At 46.5% G+C, this 20,737-nt stretch overlaps 1 protein-coding gene across 2 annotated transcripts in view; it reads left to right on the top strand.

The window, feature by feature from the left end:
- Positions 1-20,737, top strand: part of LOC138452919 (NACHT, LRR and PYD domains-containing protein 3-like) — a 467,379-nt gene that overhangs the window by 431,847 nt on the left and 14,795 nt on the right. For both annotated transcript variants that reach the window (XM_069605268.1, XM_069605267.1), the window contains exon 11: positions 18,737-18,892. In XM_069605268.1, the coding sequence (XP_069461369.1) occupies positions 18,737-18,892 (156 nt within the window). The remainder of the gene's footprint in view (positions 1-18,736; positions 18,893-20,737) is intronic.

Genomic DNA, 20,737 nt, shown 5'->3' with positions numbered 1-20,737 from the left:
GGGTGATTGACAGCCAGGCTGTGTGAATGGGGTTTTTTCGCATAAAAGGCAGGTCTCTTGGGCTGGAAGTCAGAGAGTCGCCATTGGAACTACAAGGAACCGACAAGAAGTGGAGGAGTGGTCGACTGCTGCAACTACACCATACTGGTGAAGCCCTGCTGCAGTCCTGAGCTATCTACCCTTCAACGACTAAGAGGAGATCCAGTCTGGAGTCTTCTTCCCTTGAGCCTGGTGGGGATAACCAGCTCATCTTCTTCAGTCAGAGGTCGCCTTCGTGGTCGAAATCGCTGCACACTGCTGTAGTGATCCGGATAGCCACCTGAAGACCCTCTCCTGTTTTTAAGGAGCGCACCTTTTATTCATTGTCGCTGCTGCCGGTCTCATCCCTGTGTGGTGCGGAGCCCCTCATCGTCCTTCTTCGTGCTGAAGCTGCAGGAAAGCGTTGGTCTGCGGGAAACCAACAGGAACAACTGCCGTGGCACCAGCTTCGTTCTTTGAGAAAGGTACTGTGTCCTGTTTGAGGAATTTTTGGGTGAAATCCCTATTTCTCTACCTTAAGGCTTGTCCTTACTTTTCCCTCCTTCTTATAACTTTTGCTTCCGAACATTGACAATATCGAAGTACTCTTGGCAACGTTGAATCTCGAACTGTCCGACTGTGTCATCCTCGACAACAGGCACCCAGTGTCACTTGACTTTGGCTCCGGCCCTTTGACTCTTGAATTCCTGTCTATATGTGTTTTGAGATTCTGTCTGTCTAACCAACATATTACCTGTGATTTTTGCCCCAAACTCTCTCTGGGTATCTCGGGTGCTAAGTGTGTTTTTACCCCGGTAGCATTTCTTACCGCGGATACGCGTTTATCTAGTAGACCAAACTGTCAAAAGTGATTGCAATTGTATTCACGGTAACGTGTTCTGTTTCGTAACACCAGTCCATTCAAACACAGGGTACTTACCTTGAATAATACTGTACAAAGTGAATTGGTTAGTTGTAGTATATTTTACATGTGGTTTTTGAATTCATAGAAGTGTTGTGTTAATAACAAATGGTTTAAAAATAAATGTACTTATATTTTTTTTACCTGAAACCTTGAGTCAGTGTTTGCTTGAGTCACAGTTATTGTGATCCCTTTGTGTAATCTCTGCTACTGCACATATACTCTTGAGATAAGCCTGGCTGCTCCGCTACTGCTAGCACTCTAACATAGTAGTACAGGCTTGCACCAAAGGTTAAACTTGTATTGCCACCTGTAGTCTTAATTGTGTGTAGTGGTCCCTAAGGGCACTGCACATGATTCTGCCTAACACATACACACAAAGAAGTGTACAAATAAGCTACAAAACCAGCACTAATGTGGATCTGTGATCCTTATTTTCTGGCTATCATCTCATCTCGTGGAATGCCGATGTCGATGCGCTTTCTGCACAGCTCTGGTCCTCTGAAGTTGGGGGATCTGGGCTGGCAGGGGGGGCTCCGGCCCTTCCCCGGTGGATGTGATGAATACGGGTCACAGCCGCAGACAGGCACTTGTAAAATATCCTAGATGGTATTGTATATCTTACTTAGTGATGGCTCAAAAGTGTTCTTGAATTCAACAATTTTAGTTTTCTCGTGGTGCTGTCTACATACAATTTGTTGCAGATAAACTCAATGGCATAGACCACCGATTTGGTGTTGCAATTGAAGAAGTCTTTCATTTTGTGCACTTTACCATTTGGTAGAGAGATGTCTGATTTGCATTTGCTAAGAAAGCCCAGCTTATGCAGTTACGCAGTTATGCAGTTATGCAGTTATGCAGTTCAAGAAGTAATTAATTGTTTTGATCCCTTTTTGATGTGGTATACTCGTATACAAAGATGAGATGTCTAGAGTAACAAGTCTGAAATTAGGTTCCCAATTGATTGCTTCCAACTGCTGGTTAACATGCTTAGTATCTTTAATATGGGATGCCAGGCTTGACACAAGTGCTTGTAAGTGTGTGTCTATGTATTTGGAAATGGGCTCCTTGATAGAGCCAATGATAGAGCCAATACTGTTTATGATTGGCCTAAATGATGGAAAGGTGTCACATTGCTTGTGGATTTTAGGTATAAAATATATCGTGACCAGGATTGGATGCCAATTACTTAGACATTCGTTTTCATCGTCTCTTAACAGACTTTGGTCTGACCAGTGTGTCGTCATCAGTTTCCAGTCCTGAACCAATTTGGGAATTGGATTTGTACTTAGTTTTTCATAACATCCTTCTAGGCTTAGGTGTTCTTCTGCTGATTTAAGATATTCAGTTGGGGGGACAGGTGGTGGTCCTTACTGGGCTCTGTGCGCAAATGGAACAGTGCCAGGGGCAGACAGTACACCTAGTTATTTTTTAGGGTATTGCATAGTTTGGAAAGTCTGCTTTTGAAGAGGCCATTGATTCTCTCCACCAACCCGTTTACTTGTGGGTGGTAAATGGAACACATACAATGTTTAATCCCTGAGTGGTCACCTCCTTGAAGAGTTCATTAAAAAAATGTGTCCCATTGTCTGATTGTAGAACATTGCACACTCCTCAATGGGGGAATACCTCTATAACAAGAACTTATGCAGCCCACTTGGTGTCTGGGTGGGCACATGGGCCAGCCTCAACCCACCGGGAAAATTGACACACCACCACAATTAGATATCGCGCCCCATTGCACCTTTCTCCCATGTCTGCATAGTCAATGTGCAGCTCACGGAAGGGACCCACAGGGTCATTGTCATTCCTGTGCTAAACACTTGACACATTGTACATTGGACCACCATCTTTGCCAGGTGGTCCTGTAAATTTGGGATAAACCAATCTTCCTGAAGGTCTGCTGCAATGTGTTGCTTAGAGCTGTGAGATGGGAAATGTAACTGTTCAAACGCTGTGTATAATAACTCCACAAGCATCACTACTCCTCCTGTGGTTTTCTGTCCCCACAAAAGATCCGTGGGTGATTGCACCCACGTTTGAGCCATAGATCCTGTTCTTCTGTGGGTGACCTATGCTGTAGTTTGATAATTTGTGCTATAGGGAGGGCTGTGTATGTGTCTGTGCGTTGCTCTGTATTGGATGTGGCCACGACATATTGTGAGGTATGCCGCTCTTTTGGTGCTGCATCGGCGGCTGTGTTCCCCAATGATATTTTGTCTGTGTTGTGGGTGTGTGCTATGCATTTAACAACCGCTACTATAGAGGGCTCTGCGAGGGTGCAGAAATGAATACATTAAGAAGGGCAGCATGTTGCACCAGCGAGCTATCCGCTCTTCTGAACCCCCTCTTTCTCCAGTACAACAGATCTGGTTGCACCGTGGTGGTGACATCGGCAGCGTCTGAGTAGATGGTAACGTAGAACCCTTTTGAGGTCTGCAGAGCTTAGATAAGTGCAACGGGTTCTGCTGCTTGTGCTGTATAATGCCTAGGTAATCTTTTCATGACGAGTGTTTCATATTCTCTCTTCTAGGCACACCACTGCTGCCCCAACATGTTTTTCACCTGTGTCCTGGTCAATGGATGCTGACCTATCAACAAAAAGTACTTCTTCCTCTAAGGGGCTGTCCTTGGCTGTGGGGATATCATCACCTTCCCCTTCATAGGATGAGCAATTATGCTGTTGTATGTCTTCGGCTGTGCATGGGCCAGTGTGAAACGTGGTGGGACTACATGGATATGGGGGCTGGACAGTATTATTTCATATGCAGATGCTCTTTGTGTGGTGAGCATGGATTTCAATCGATCTAATATAGCAAAGAGTGAGTGCTCAACATATAATGTCACAGAGCATCCCATGACAATGGTGGAACTTATTTCAATGGCAAAGGCTGCGGCAGCAAGGGCTTGTTCGCAAGCAAACTGCAGCTGCATGACAGAATCGTGCATGACGCTTTAGTACGCTAGAGGTTTGTGGCCCATTAAACTCTTTTGCATGTGCACTGCTGTCATGAGTTTGCTGTTTGAGTGAGAGAAAATGTAGAATTCCTGTTTGTAGTCAGGGGTGGCGAGGACAGGAGCTGTGGAAATCACCTCTTTTAAAACAAACATTAAAACTGGTCATAATTTTAGCTGTCCAATGTATTATGTTGCCCTATTTTTGGGCTTCTTTGTGGCCCTGTTGGAGTGGTCCGGTGTATGCTGCGTAGTCTAAGATCCATGCTCTACAATAGTTACAGAGCCCTAGGAACTTTTGCATGTCTTTCACTGTGACTGGCTTGGGAGTGGCGCGCACTGTAGTTGCTCTGTCTGGGATAATCCTTTTGCCATCCTTAGAGATAAGTTGGCCTAAGTAGAGCACTTCCTGTACACAGTACTGAAGCTTTTTCTTGTCCACTTTGTACCCTTTCTTTGCTAGCAACTGTAGTAGTGCAATGGAAGCCCTTCGACAGCTCTGTTCGCTGTCACTGCAGACCACAGGTCATCTATGCATGGAATGATCGTGCTGGGCACCTGAATGTTCCCTAGATCTTCATGCAGTATACTGTTCAAAATACTGGGGCTTTCACAGTACCCCTGGGGCAAGCGAGAGTGTTCATAGCGCTTTCCTCCCAGGGTGAATTCTGTAAGGTACTGTGAGTCTGGATAGAAGGGCACTGAGAAAAACACATTCTTCAAGTCTACCACTGTGAAATGGGTGGCTTCTTTGGGAATGCTACACAAAATGGATGCCAGGTTAGGGACAAGTGGAAACTCTCTCTGTACAATGGCGTTAAGGGGTCTTAAATCCTGAATCATCCTCCAACTGCCCCCCGTTGCTTTTCTAATCAAATATATAACCGTATTATATGGTGAGGTGGATAGCACTATAATCCATTGCTGTAACCGTGCCTGCAGTGTTTCCGGACTCCCTTCTTCTGCGTCTCTGGATAGGGGGTATTGATTGACCCGCAGGAGTATGGCTCCTGGTTTGAGGGTTATCTTTACAGGTGTTACCTCATTTAGCATGCCTACATCGTGTGGGTTTGTGGTCCACAAATGCGTAGGGGCATATTGCAAATCACTCTCAATGAAGGGGGGTGGTCCACCGACAACAGCCATGAGGGGACTCTGCACTTTCCTGTATTGCACCATTATGTCACTGGGTGTACAAATCTCGAGTATTATTTCTCCATCATTATTGCCATCTTCAAAAAGGTCCTTGTCTATCACTTCTCGTAGAGGTACATTGGGGTCTATACAGACCACACTGCGCCATTGGCACCCGTGGGGGGTCAGTTCCTTGCACTACAATCTTTCTAGCGGACACAAGCAAGCCTTCCAAATCTAAGGGCAAGATTGTGCCAGCGACCACTTCGGAACGCACCACAGGTCGAAAAATGAAATCTGCAGGTTCTCTCCATTCTTTCCTGGTAATCTGGGGGACAGCTTGGGCGATTACTCTGATACCATAAGCAAACATGTCTGGGTTGACAGGGATGCCCCTTGCAACCATCTCGCTGGCCACAGCATGTATTACCAGCATCACTTGGAGGGAGCACATGCCAGGGTTGGCACAGACAATTTCCCTGTCTGTGAAGGTTATTGTCATGTTTAAATCGCTGAGCAGATACCTACCTAGCAAGTTGATGGGGGAACTCTCAGAGTAGAGGAGGGGTGCTCGTACAACCTTCCCTCCCACCTTGATGTCTAAATCCTTTGTGTATGGAACCCTTAAAACAGCCTCAGAGAATCCCTGCATGTCGAGAGTCTTTCCTGATAGCGGGAAGTTTCCTTCACTAATGGATGACTTCTCCGCTCCCGAGTACACCATGAAGATGAATTGCTTATTTCCTATCTCTGCCGCCACCAGTGTCTCCTCTTCTGAATGCAATGTCATTGACAGTACTGGACATGCAAGGGCTCTCTGTGGGCTGTCCTAGTCAGGGAAGGTGTCTGTCCCAGGGAACGAGAAGGGTTTCCCCCCTACCACCGTGGCTCCCTGGTATGGGGCTCCTGCTCCATTGGGCGCAGTAGCAAATGGGTGTCTGCTTTCTGTGGCTTGTTGGTTGGGGTGGGGTTGGTATGGCTGCACGGTCTGTTGCTGGTGTGGTGGGTGGTAAGGGCCAGGGATTTGGGGAGGCAACTGCATATACGCCTGATGTATTTCATACGAGATTAAGGGCGTCCCCTGTACAGGCCCTTGTGGGTTACCATGGTGGGGGTGCCCATAGGGTTGTTGATTGTAAATATAATTCCCTCCTGGTCAGCTGTGGCATTCCTTTGAAAAGTGTCCCCACCTCCCACATGACTAGCACTGCCATGGCCATCCACCCCTTGGTCCTTGTCTACCAATTCCCCCTCCTCTCTGCCCTTGGGACCCACCTCATCCTCATTGCGGTCCTCCTTGCCACTGGGGCCCCGAAAAGTGCTGGTTTTCCCGCAACTGTCCTTGTCCATTGTCTGACCATTCCGCTGCCATCCTTGCTTGTGTTTCAACGGAGGCACACCATTCCTCTCCCATCTGTTCTGGGGGTGGCACTGCTGATAGCGCTGCAGCCTTCACTAGTCTATTTTGAAGTAGTTTCGCTTCCGCTATATGTCTCCTCTGAATAGTTTTTCTCGTGCTCTTTGATCCACCTACAGTGGTGCACTACGATGCTTTGAATCTCAGGCAATCCCCTTGCCTCCACCCCAGCTATCATATCGAGCACCTTCTGCACTTCCTTAAGCAGTCATCTTTTTACAATAAAGTAGAACAGAGACATGGACTGATCCCATGCGCTACCCGTTTCTGCTCTACACATCTCTTGAACCCTAAGAATACACTGCGTAGGGTCTTCCTCGTCCCCCATTGTGCATTGCATTATGGATTATAAATCAGGGGTGTCCGGGAACGCGAGCCGTAGTGCATCCCTTACTCGCACTCTTATCTTATTAAATGACGCCCCATCATGGGCATCAGTGTCACTCCCGGGTATCCCGCCTTGACTCACACTGTCTCCACCTGATCTCCCACTGCGGCTTCTAGCAAGTTCTTAATGTCCCCTATGGCTAGGGGCATCCCTGCAGTATGTTTCTCAAAGGCATAAATCCATTTCAAAAGCTCCCGCGGTGAGCTGTGGGAGGGCTTTGAGAAGATTCTTTTTGTCCATTTGCACCCAAGGGATGTAATGGGGTCTCCCTTTGCCCTTATGTATTAAGGGCATTTGTAATTTCATCCTTCCTTACCCACCCTTGACAACACTTCCCTCTTTCTTTGCCAATGCTATCCTACCAAACCTTTCCCTTAACCTTCCGTCCCATAGGCTTTCCACTCTCAGTGTAGTCGTGGGTACCTGCTCGGCCCAGTGTCCGGTCAAATGTTTGAATCAAAAAGGTTGAATGACAAAAAGGTCAATTTTTTAAAAAATGTATATACATTTTTTTTGCTTTAGTATAGGTAAAAAAAAGGTGTTTTTACACCAAAAACGCGGGTTTGGGGGGGGGGGATAAATAAATAAAAATTTCCACCCTTTTTTTCTGTCATGACTCGACCCTTTTGTCATTCAACCTTTTTGATTCGAACATTTGACCTATAACCGCTCGGCCCCTCACTCTGTGTCTTCTTCTGTGTTGTTAAAGTCGCTCCAATACTCCTCATCTCCTCGTTGGTATACCACAGTCTCATACCCCAGGCTGTCCGTTTCTCCCTCCCACTCTACATGAACAGCTCTTATGGGTGCACTGTCAATCCTGAATAGGAAATCACCCGACTTACCATTCTTCCCTGAACGGCTGTGGGGGTGTTCCTGGGGGCAACATCGGAGCTTCTGCTGCCTGTGTTGTTTCACATGCGGCCCTCAACCATGCCAATTATGTATGTGAGGTGGCCAATGCCAATGCCACCTCAAGGTCTCTCGCGCTTACCCCTGTATGGGTGGACACTTCAGGGGGAGAAATGTACGGTGGGGGAAGGGCCGTGCTTGGACCGGCCACCGTCGTACCCCCAGACACATATGTCGGGTTAGTGTATCCTTCTGCTGACCTGGTGGCGAGCGGATAAATCCCCTTCTTTGTCTCCCCACTCTTCCCAGTCTCTTCTATACTTATTTTCATACTATTGTCAGGCGTTGCCCCATTTCCCTCAGGGTCCTCTGTTTCCTCAAACATTCTCCAGAGGTCCAATATTTCCCTTCAGTTCTGTAATGGTCTCCCCTTATACTTTACAGTTAAGTGCATGGAATATGGTCCAAGGTGCACCTGTCAAAAGACCGCCACTCTGGCCAGGAGTAGGACATTCCTTCTCCTTTGGCTTCAGTCAGCCCTTGGTTTAGGTACTTCTTGATTTTCTCATAGTACAGGGGCAGGGCTTCACATATATGGTCTAGGGGTGTGTCCATCCCCATGGCTATGCCCAGTCAGTATTGTGCATCGGAAGCGTACTTGTACAGTTGTCCCCCAACTTATCTCAAAAATACAATTTGTCCACTATTACTTTAAAACATATGTACTATAAACTTGTCTATACTCTCAGTCAATATTGTCAAAATGTTCATCAATTTCACTTTCCCCCTCAATCTTTTTTCCCCTAGAGCATCTTCATTCACTCCCGTCATGCTCCCCTGATGCGCCCACACACTCACACCATGCACACCCCTCCTGGGCCTCCTCCGTACATATAACAAATACGCCAAAAATAAAAACAAACAAAACTAAAATAACAAGCTAAAACAACAACCACTACTTTTCCCGAGCTCTCTAATTATATTGCGCTCCTAAATTTCCTCTTGTATTTATCTCCCGCACTGGTCGAGACAGTGCAAAGTGGCGCCACCATCTCCCCTCACACGGGGAAGCTCCCATATTCCTTTTTGCTTCTCCTTAATATACCTTAACACATAACAGGAATGAAAATGGTCATAAAACTTCCACAATCACCAAGTCAAAACACGCGTTCACTTTCATTCACTGTGTGTTCACCTGTTTCACACTGCTCTACATCCCCACCCAAACATTGTTATTCCTTGTAGGCTATACTCACGTGTTCATGTTCTGCCGAAAGGCTCCGTTCATGGGGAATCCACAACAGGCCTGGGCCTCTCCCTGGAGCCGTATCCCGCTTCAACGAGCAGGCGGGAATTCTGCAAAGACGGCACCCGCAAAACAGCACATCACTTCAGCGTATGCATTTTGGGATTGGTCACTGTAGGTGGACACGGCCCTTCCGCAGAGGCCACCTGGATACCGGTGCAAGTACGGGAGCGATGGAATCACGTTGCAAGGGTCACCAAATGAAGGCAAGTCCCTTTTTATGCACACTCCAGAATGAAGACAACCCGATAGGGAAATAGGTCAGGAGATAGCGTTGCAAGAACAACAAGGTTTAATTGTACAGAATACAAAAATCAGCAAAGGACTCTGCTGCTCGAGAGCGCTCTACCTATTACAGTCACAAACAGTGGCTTAAAAACCCCAAACGCGTCATAACATACAGTACAAATGGGTGTCACTGATTGGAGACGCCATACACATGAGCCTGCTCCATAGGGGATGCCAGGCAGTAATTGGTTAGGTCTTCCCCGTCGGTCTGGATCCACGTGGGGCAGCTCAGCTCATCCTCGCGGTGAAGGTCGGGCACACATTAATACATTGTTCCTATCTAAACTTACCATGATAATCCTGAATATTAATTCGTTGTGGCAGGCACCTGGGCGGCACGGGAAATGGTGCCAGGGGGAAGGGAGGATAAAATACAGTCATGCTAACCCATACATTCAGGGTTTCATTGATAACGCAGTTCCCGCACTCAAGGTCTCCACCCGGGGTTTTGATCTTTAATTTACCCCTCCCTGAACCTCGTGTTTTAAGGGATATGTTTGCACGCTTGCACGCTTGAAGGAAATACAGCCGCGCATGTTTAGATCTTCTGGGGATACTTGATTTGTGTTGGGACAGGGGGGGTCGCTTGCTTATCAGGGAATGCAAAGGTGTTGGGGTTGGATCAGTGGTGTGGGGCTGGCTCCGGCCTGGTTGGGTGGTGGTTAGAGGCCTAATGGCAATTTGGTGGCGATGAATGGGCACAGCGCGGAGCCTGGTGTCCTCACACTCTTGCAGGGCGCATTCCTTTGGAAGATACTAAATATTTGCAACACTAGAGGTACGAGGGGAAGTGGACTTCCGTGGGAACAGGGCTCTTGCAGAGTCAATCTATCTTGCAGGAATTAGGCTTAGTGAGCAGAGAACGTGATCCGCGCGAGTCTGCAAATTATCTCTTTTAGGCCTAATACAAAATGGAGTCCTGGGCTTGGGGTTTCTAGTACTGCACAGCTACTTCTAAGCGCTACAGTGCCTTTACATGTTGCCTGATAGTGCGGCTCACTCCCCCTTGTACGTTATATCACCCAGTGTGGTGTTTAACTTAGTTAGAAGCACCTAGTGGGGTGGGATAGGCTCATTTCCATACCAACAATATCCTTCCACATAAGCAAACAGACAGGCAGCCTCCAGATACATACGCAGTCAGTTTACCAGAAGAGAATTTGAAATAACAATGATCAGAGTGACCAAACGTGGTATACACACTTGAAATATTCATTTAGTTCATATGACAGATGCCATTCACTGTGTTTGGGTAAAATGAAATTTTATTTTTACCACATGTATCAATGCATACATTCGTTTTTAAACAAAATTCTAACAGGACATATATTGATGAAGATGCCTTATCCTAACATGATACATTCATATTTTTGTCCACGCATTTTGGCCGACATACATTTTAAAACAACATAGAGAGTCCCTTGCAACACTTTGGGATCATGGTGATCAAATTATTCGCAAACACAACAGAAATCTAAATCATATTACAACATTTTCAGTGTTGACATTTAACACTGGGGGGTGTCGACACAGACGTGTTTTGGCCAATTAAGAGCTGATCTCTTCCGCTGAAAAATGAATGACCTTCATCAGGACGGAAAAGAAGAGTTGGGTATTGGGCTCCTGTTTCTCTCGTGTTCTTTGTATTTTCATACAGTGTTTTAAAAAAAACCACTTTGAGTATTGGGTGCAGAAGATGGTGAAATGCTGATCTTTCTTGCACCCGGGGTTCCCTGTATATCAATCACGGCAGGATATTGAATGGTCCCCTTCTCGGTATAAAGTGTAGTTGATCGTGCAGGCTGCTGCGAGTATTACAGGTCACTGGCCTTTGCTGAAATCCAAAGTGGGAGAAAGCTGATGCAGCTGCCCGCGTGTGTGTACAGTGACGTGGCTGCTTGGCGTTTACTCCATACAGTAAGCGGAGCAACCACGTCGCTGTACACATGCCCGGGCAGCTGCATCCGCTCAGCAATATAAAACTGGCTGAATCTTGCTTGCTTTAGGAGTGGCACAATTGGCCACTTTCTTATTTCCATATACCAGGGACAGAGCAAGACACAATATAAAAGCAGGGCAGCACTAGCTAAATCTTGCTTGCTTTAGTAGTGGCACAATTGTCCACTTTCTGATTTCCATATACCGGGGACAGAGCAAGACGCAATGTAAACGCAGGGTGGCACTGGCTGAATCATGCTTGCTTTAGTAGTGGCACAATTGGCCACTTTCTTATTTCCATATACCAGGGACAGAGCAAGACACAATATAAAAGCAAGGCAGCACTAGCTAAATCTTGCTTGCTTTAGTAGTGGCACAATTGTCCACTTTCTGATTCTGATTTCTATATACCGGGACAGAGCAAGACACAATGTAAAAGCAGGGCGGTACTGACTGAATCTTGCTTGGTTTAGTAGTGGTATAATTGTCCACTTTCTGATTTCCATATACCGGGGACAGAGCAAGACACAATGTAAAAGCATGGCAGCACTGGCTTAATCTTGCTTGTTTTACTAGTGGCACAATTGTCCACTTTCTGATTTCAATATACTGGGAACAGAGCAAGACACAATATAAAAGCAGGGCAGCGCTGGCTGAATCTTGCGTGTTTTAGTAGTGGTATAATTGTCCACTTTCTGATTTCATTATACCGGGGATAGAGCAAGACAACATGTAAAAGCAGGGCGGCACTGGCTGAATCTTGCTTGCTTTAGTAGTGGTACAATTGACTACTTTCTGATTTCCATATACTGGGGACAGAGCAAGACATAATGTAAAAGCAGGGCGGCACTGGCTGAATCGTGCGTGTTTTAGTAGTGGTATAATTGTCCACTTTCTGATTTCCATATACCGGGGACGGAGCAAGACAGAATGTAAAAGCAGGAAAGCACTGGCTGAATCGTGCTTGCTTTAGTAGTGGTATTAGTGACCACTTTCTGATTTCCATATACCGGGGACAGAGCAAGACACAATATAAAAGCAGGGCAGCACTAGCTAAATCTTGCTTGCTTTAGTAGTGGCACAATTGTCCACTTTCTGATTCTGATTTCTATGTACCGGGACTGAGCAAGACCAATGTAAAAGCAGGGCGGTACTGACTGAATCTTGCTTGATTTAGTAGTGGAATAATTGTCCATTTTCTGATTACTATATACCGGGGACAGAGCAAGACACAATGTAAAAGCAGGGCGGCACTGGCTGAATCTTGCTTGGTTTAGTAGTGGTATAATTGTCCACTTTCTGATTTCCATATACCAGGGACAGAGCAAGACACAGTGGGCCTGATCACGACTTTGGCGGTAACCCTTAAATCCGGCGGTAGCGCTAATACCGCCTGATTTAAGGGTCTGCCAAATCAGGACTTCGGCAGATTTCACCCCAGCTCTTAGCTGGGGGGAAATCCGCCGAAAATTCGTGCTATTACCGGCGGCGGGAAATCCGCCGGTGGTAAGAGCGTGAAAATTCCCCATTGAGCCCAATGGGGAATGGGGCATACCCGAATGGGCTCAATGGGGAATGGGGAATTACTTTACCGCCGAACTCGTGATCCGGCGCTATTAGCGCTGGGGAGTTCGGCGGTAGGGCTATTACCGCCGGCGGTAATACCGCTGGCGGTAACAGCCAAGTCGTGATCAGGCCCAATGTAAAAGCATGGCAGCGCTGGCTGAATCTTGCTTGTTTTAGTAGTGGTATAATTGTCCACTTTCTGATTTCAATATACCGGGGATAGAGCAAGACAACATGTAAAAGCAGGGCGGCACTGGCTGAATCTTGCTTGCTTTAGTAGTGGTACAATTGACTACTTTCTGATTTCATATATTACTGACAGAGCAAGACACAATATAAAAGCAGGGCGGCACTGCCTGAATCATGCTTGTTTTAGTAGTGGTATAATTGTCCACTTTCTGATTTCCATATACCGGGGACAGAGCAAGACAGAATGTAAAAGCAGGACAGCACTGGCTGAATCTTGCTTGCTTTAGTAGTGGTATTAGTGACCACTTTCTGATTTCCATATACCGGGGACAGAGCAAGACACAATATAAAAGCAGGGCGGCACGGGCTGAATCTTGCTTGCTTTAGTAGTTGTACAATTGTCCACTTTCTGATTTCCATATACCGGGGACAGAGCAAGGCACAAGATAAAAGCAGGGCGGCACTGGCTGAATCTTGCTTGCTTTGTTAGTGGCATAATTGTCCACTTTCTGATTTCCATATACTGGGGACAGAGCAAGACGCAATATAAAAGAAGGGCGGCACTGGCTGAATCTTGCTTATTTTAGTAGTGGCACAATTGTCCACTTTCTGTTTCCAAATCCTATGGACAGAGCAAGACACAATGTAAAAGCAGGGTGGCACAGGCTGAATCTTGCTTGTTTTAGTAGTGGCACAATTGTCCACTTTCTGATTTCCATATACCGGGGACAGACCAAGACACAATATAAAAGCAGGGCAGCACTAGCTAAATCTTGCTTGCTTTAGTAGTGGCACAATTGTCCACTTTCTGATTTCCATATACCAGAGACAGAGCAAGACAACATGTGTTAGGGAGAATTCTCAGAAATATGCTAATTCCCTCCACCTTCGAGACCCCCAGCAACTTTGCTGGATTTTGAGGACTTTATTGTTTTTTACATGGCGAGAGTGAGACCCTTTCTCCCCACTCTCTCCTGTATTTTCATGTGATTTCTGAGCTTTGTGTTTCTTTTGTTTATGGAGCCTGACAAACTCCATAGGCATCATCTTTTACATTGTGCAGTGGTACAGGGAAGTATTTCAGATTTCCCCAAGGTTTAAATACCTTCTCTTGGATAAACTACTGTTTCCCAGAGCAGTGAAGTGAAATTGACTTTACTTACATTTGTAACTTTCTAGACCCAGCACACACTATCTTACAATAGGCTGCTGGAGGGGTTACCTAGTATCCCCTTTGTCTAGCTTCTCATGTAAAAAATGTTATGTTACCCTTTCCTCACTGAATGACTGGTGGCAGTGGTTTACTTTTAACTACCGTGGTGTGCATTTACCGCGGGCTGCGTTCGCAGCTGCAGTAAAGCACCCAAAGGTGCAATTTTTGTCAAAAAGGCCCCAGTCTTCTTTTTTCCCCTTTTTCTTTGTGGAATGCTCCCTCTTTAGATTTACTCTGTGCGCCAAACCAGGTTTGTCCCTTTGCTCGCTTTGTCTTTGGCGGGATTCACAAGTGAAGCCCGCCTCTGGCTCCAGGGTGTCTGGGGTGGGCAGGAAGTGAGGGAGGTGCCCGAAACTCCCTGTGCTTGGTTTCTTAGGAGACCCAATTGCACTCTGTAGTGATTGGCCGGCTGACTGTCCGGCAAGGACAGCCGCCCTGCGAGGTGACTGACAGCTAAGCTGGAATGAATGGGAGAGAAATGAATAAAAGGCAAGGCTTGTGGCTTGAAAGGCAGAGTCGACCACTGGACGAAGGAACCGAAGAAGAACTTGAAGAGGACGCCTGCTGCAACTCCTGGCCCGTTGTTTTGCCCGGGGAAGCCCTGCTGCTATGCTGAAACTCCAAATTTGTGTCGAAAGAGAAGCCCCTGGAAGGACGACTTCTCCCCAGACGTCTTTTCCGGGTCCCTCGAGGGGAAGAGGGAGGTAACAATGGGACACTCATAATGTGCCCATTGTTACCTCCCTCCCCATTCCCATTGAGCCCTATGGGGGCTCAAATGGGAATGAGGAATGGTTCCTGCAAGGAGGATTTACCGGGTCCTCCTATGTCGGAGTAACCCGGTAAGTCCCCATTACAGGAACCCAGTAAAGGAAGCCGGTTTGGAGGCAGCCATGGAGCTAATAGCTCCATGGCTGCCTCCAAACTCGTAATGAGGCCCTATATTTTAGAAAAAAGAAAAGACCTCCTTGTGCCCGACCCTCAACCTCTGGGATAACTTTAATAAAGGCTTCTGCTAAGATCGGATCATTATGCTGGGCAAACTCCAAGTCGAGATTGAGTTCTATCTCTTCAGAGCGATGTATAGGTTTCTCTGGTATTGCCATGTCTGCCTATTCAAAACCTTTTCGGTAATGTCGTGCTCCTGGATTTCTACGGGAAGGGTAAAGACTGAGCTCTCTAAAATCCCCTGAGCAATCTTTTCTCCTATTTTAACTTGGTAGGCCTTTTTCCCATGGTTATGTATTGAGACCTTAATGTCACTTCTGTAGTCAGTATCTATTACACCGGCCATGACATCCAGGCCATATTTCCATGATAAACCTGACTTGGAGACCAGCCGAATATAAGTTCCATCCAGAGGGGACAGGATAAAGGCGGTAGGAACTAATGGTCATTCTCCCACTTGAATAGTAATAGTAACCTCAATGCTACTACAAAAGCAGTAGACTCGGTTGTAGCAACTGTTGGATTTGACGCTCTAGGATTAAGTTTACTGACTTGCAGGGTACACCATATGTGGCGTGTTGGAGCAAGGTGTTGGACAAAGGGGTGGCATTTTCACTACAAATCTTTATTTAAACAATCATGAAGAAACCTGTCTTGCCCGATCCATAAAGGGGTTTCTCTAACTAAAGAATAACTCATCTGCTCATCGTCAACGTGGTTGTCCAACTCAAAGTGTCTGTCCTCTGTCCAAACTATCCCTACTCTAACCCTACCACTTAAACAAAAGATTTTAACATAAACAACTCCAGGAGAATGACTCCCTTCTACTCGATCAATGGGATCAGCCCTATGGATGGTTTTCTGTTAGTGTTTGATAATAGTTTGACTTTTGTCCTTGTGGGCAGTAACAGGAGAATGACTCGCTTCTCGTGGTTCAACAGTTCATCCAATGCTGTCTTCGGGTAGTTTCTTATAGTAGTTCCAATTCAACACACAATTATTTGAAGTCCATAAAATAATTATCTTCTCTGTGTTTAATCTGGTTAGACCCCAGGCTGTGGTGTGGGAACCTTTTTCCTTAGTTTCTGATTCACCAATTATGTGGGAAACCAGGGGAATGACTCCTTTTCCAGGTTTAGCTAGTTCAGCTTTTGACCGTCTTCCTGCAACAGTTTTCATCAACCTTTTGTAATTCTTCCCAGGGTTTGCTTAAAGGTCATACCCTCCTTTTTCCAATACACAGTTATTCCTTGACTTTCTTTATCCTTCTCTTGTTTTTGAGAACAAGGGAAGCTGCTCCCTAATGTTCTCAGTTCCTTCTGACACTTCTGACACTTTGATAAAGGAGACGGTCCCTGTGGCCCTCTCTTGGCTTAATCTCCTTCTTGAGAATAGAGGATTGAGGGAGACTACTCTTGGTATGCTCTTCTCTTTTAGTCTCTCGAACACACTGAGACGAGTGAGATTACTCCTGATGCCTTCTGTACATTCATCATCCTTCCCCAATACGCTACTGGGTCTCCTGTAGCTCCAGTTACTTCTACTAGGGTTGGGGAATATCACTGACTCTTCCTTGGGTGTTGGGTCACTGCGTTCCCACTGAACGCCCTCCTTGCTTCTCTTCCCATTCCCTGCTGCAGTGCTTTGTGTCCACAAGGTCCCTGGTCAGTCGGTATCTGCACAGTTAATGGACCGCCTGGTCCATCTCCTCGAGGTCACGGCATTGTTGGATGATTTACAGCTTCCACTCAGGCCTGCTCTCTGTCGGCCTGCGAAGGACTCCTGCAACCTGCTTTTGGTATCCTCCCAAATGAGGACTTGCTTCTCCTGCGTACCTTCTTGCTTCCAGGTTTGTACTCCCTCATGTGCCAAGCTTCACGTCTTCTGCGCTCCTCCTTGAGTCCTTTCTCCATTTTTATATCGTAAAGCTGGGTCTTTCTCAGCGAGGTGCCATAGTGCTTTATTGTTGTCCATTGTGTATTGTTCTTGCCTCCTCTGGGCCACCTCTTCCAAGGAGTAATTTGTATAACTCCTGCAATCTTCTTCTTCTCAGTACTTTTGGAAGTTGATTTAAGATCGGATGCAATGTCTATTTTAGTCTTCCTAGTCTTGGTGGTATTAAGTCTCACAGGAAGAAAGAGAAGAGTATTGCAATAATTTACAATAGATAGTGCTTTCAGATTGCTTCTCATGGTCTTGAGGGTAAGAGGATTAGGGAGCTCCATCATGGAACGCGAGTCCTTGTTCCCAGGAGGCTGGTCTCTCCTTGTGAAGTACTGCTTTCCACCACACCTGGGGGAATGTGGCATAGCAGGCTCACCTCCCTAGCCTCACAGGGAAGGGATCCCCCTGGGGAGCAGTGACATGATCCCATCAATCATCACAGTATAGAATCTTGGTGTCTAGAAGGTCCGCGTTAGACTAGGGGACTATCTGTTGAGAATTGGGGACTGAGGCTTCATGTGACGCTCCCCTTCCCTGTATTGGTGCTAAGACAGGGTGAATTGGGGACCCTCTCCATTGTCAACCGCCTAGAAGTCCCCAGAGTCAGTCAGGGGGATTGGTCTCAGTCTGCATCAGTGATTCTCTTCCTTGATTACTTACAGTACCCAGAGTCAGTCAGGGCGATTGGTCTGCATCAGTGATTCTCCCTCTTGATTACTTCCAGTGCAAAGAGTCAGTCAGAGCGATTGGTCTGCATCAGTGATTCTCCCTCTTGATTACTTCCAGTCCCCTGAGTCAGTCAGGGGGATTGCTCTCAGTCTGCATCAGTGATTCTCTCGCTTGATTACTTCGCTTGAATCTCCCCAGCAGACGGCAAAGGTGGGACGTCCTCAAGCAGCTTCCCCCACATTATGCCTCACTTTTTCTATGCCAGTTCCTCCCAGAAGGCACTAATTGCGGCAGGTCATGAAGGTATTAATGCCACCCTTATCTGGGCCAATGTTTACCTGCTTTAGAAATTAACTCTGAATTGAATTTTTCTGATGTTCTCTCTGGGACTCCACACTTATGATTATAGTCACTTCTAATTTCAATACATTTCAGTTGGATGAAATCAGGAGAAGCTTTCTACCAAAGAAATAAGCTCTTTATGTCTTGGTGAGTCAGTGTATAGTACACTCATGTTCTTTTGTTATACATAACTGGTAAATTACAGCCATATGGGGCTAGACGGGCAATTTAAAACTGAACTAAAAGGTCATTACCAGTGTGGGAAGAGAAGAAAAAGGGGTGTCAATATGAACATTTTATGGGTGTCCCGGGAAGGGGCTGTTGGATTCTCCCATTGGAACAGAAAAGGGAAGAGGTTCTCACATCCCATTCCAGGCCCAAAGAACACCAGTGGAGGCCTCACGGTTGTGTTATTATGCAACAAATACAGCAAAAACAACTAGAAACGCAAGCAGAATTGATAATTTCTTCTTAGAATCTGCATGAGTGCGTCCCAGAGTTGCTCCCTCTAGACAGGCCTCACACCATGAGGGAGGACGCCCTAAGGTCAGGATAAGCCTCATCATCATACCCTGGGACAGGGCATTAACACTGAAGCTGTAATATCCACTCAAGCTCTGCTTCATCTGTCTCTCTTTCTCCTGCAGGATGGATGACTGCTCTCTCACTGGTGCCAGCTGTGCAGACCTCTGCTCTGTGCTCAGAACAAACACATCCCTGACCGAGATCGAACTCAGACAGAATCACCTGAACAGATCTGAAGTGAGGAAGCTGCATGAAGCAGCAAAAAATAAATCTATAAGGTGAGAAGCTGCTCAGCTCTCAGTAGCAGATTGTATTGAATAAAATGAAAAGGAGTTGGGTTTACATTTTAGATTGAGGCTCAGGGAGCAGGAAAACTGATCACTGAAATGCTGTATTTGAGCATCTCACGTTACAGAAAGTAATAGCATTTACAAAGCTATAATTAGAGGTGTATTGGGTGATTAAAATGTAAATTAGGTGATTATAAGGCCATTCCCCTACAGGTTTGTACACAATGGACAGCAGAGGGGGGCACATATGCAGCAAATTTAGCAAATGCACAGTTTTACAACCTGCTGAGTGAATGTCTATTAAAGAACTTTTGAAATGTTTCGCAGAAGCTCATTAAATGCTTATGAAGCAGTTCCACCAATCCTGGCACTGATCTTGAGAGCGTCAGTGACCACGTCCCAAACATGATTATTAAATCACGTGGGACCGCAATGGATGCTAAAACCATGCCACCCTGCTCAAGCGTCTCCGTGATGACCTGGGTATCACCGGTCAGGCCCTGGCTTGGCTGACTTCTTTCCTCTCTGATCAACCTTCCCAGGTCCAACTTGGATCCTTCCTTTCCTCTATCTCACTTTCTACCTGTGGTGTTCCCCAGGAGTCTAACCTCTATTCCTGGCTGTTCAACCAATACCTGGCACTCCTTGCCCACTGCATTGCCGCTCTCTGCTTCAACTTTCAGTGCTATGTGGATGACACTCAGCTCGCCATGAAAGTCTCTTCCAAATACGTGGACCCCTGCCCATCTAAAACCATCAAGGACAACATCGACTCTCTCGCTCTGGCCTTGGCAGACCTCTTCAACCTCTCCATTGCCACCAGAGTTTTCCCCACTTCTCTCAAGCACTCTTGTGTAGCCTCTGCCGACCATTCCATTCTGGCAAACTATCGCCCAATCTCTATCACTCCTTTCCTGGGCAAACACTTGGAGACGTTGGCTATCTCTCAGCTTACCCTCCACACCGAAACTGCTGGCTCTTTCCATGACCATCAGTCTGGCTTTTTGAGCATCCAGAGGCACGGAAACTGCTCTTCTGAACACCTGTGAAGACCTGCTCTCAAATCTTGACTCTAACTCTCCCTCTGTCCTCATCCTTCTTGACTGCTCTTCTGCTTTCGATAGGGTAAACCACAACATACTGATCTCCCATCTGCGTGATACCCTGGGCATCACAGAGCAGGCCCTGACATGGCTAGTGTCCTTTCTCTCAGATCGTCCCTCACAGGTGGAACTTGGGTCCTTTCTCTCCGCTATCACTATCTCTACTTGTGGTGTTCCCAGGGATCTAATCCTTCACCTCCAACTTCCAGTGGTATGCCGATGACAGACAGCTCTTATTCAGGGTACCATTGGCCTCTTCCTTCTCCTCGCTCATCCCTGCCTGTCTGTCTGCAATTCAGTCCTGTTGTGCTGCAAATGATCTCTGCCTTAATGCCAGTAAGACAGAGATTGTCCTCATTGGGACCCCTGATCTCACTTTCCCACGTTCACTCTGGCTGGCATCCCTGGGTTCTGCGCCCTCACCCACCAATGACGCAAAGAATCTAGGGGTCCACTCTCTCCTTCTCTTCTCACATCTCAGACATCTCTAAAAAGTCCCAGTACCAGATGCACCCCCTCAGAGGTATTCAACCTGTTTTCACTTTCCCCAGAAGCTCACTGTCTCCAGAGGTCTAGTTCTCTCGAGACTGGACTACTGAAACAGTCTCTTTCTCAATCTTCCTACTTCTACTCTCCGACCTCTTCAACTTAGCCATAACAGAACCGCAAGACGTATCCTTGGCCTCAAGCCGAGGGACTGCATCTCTCTGGCACTGAAATCCCTCCACTG

This window comes from Ambystoma mexicanum, chromosome 4p (assembly GCF_040938575.1).
Source record: "Ambystoma mexicanum isolate Mex_15411 chromosome 4p, UKY_AmexF1_1, whole genome shotgun sequence".
Lineage (NCBI taxonomy): Eukaryota > Metazoa > Chordata > Amphibia > Caudata > Ambystomatidae > Ambystoma > Ambystoma mexicanum.
The sequence above is the reverse complement of the archived record's forward strand: the minus strand, read 5'-3'. Positions and strand labels throughout refer to the sequence as shown.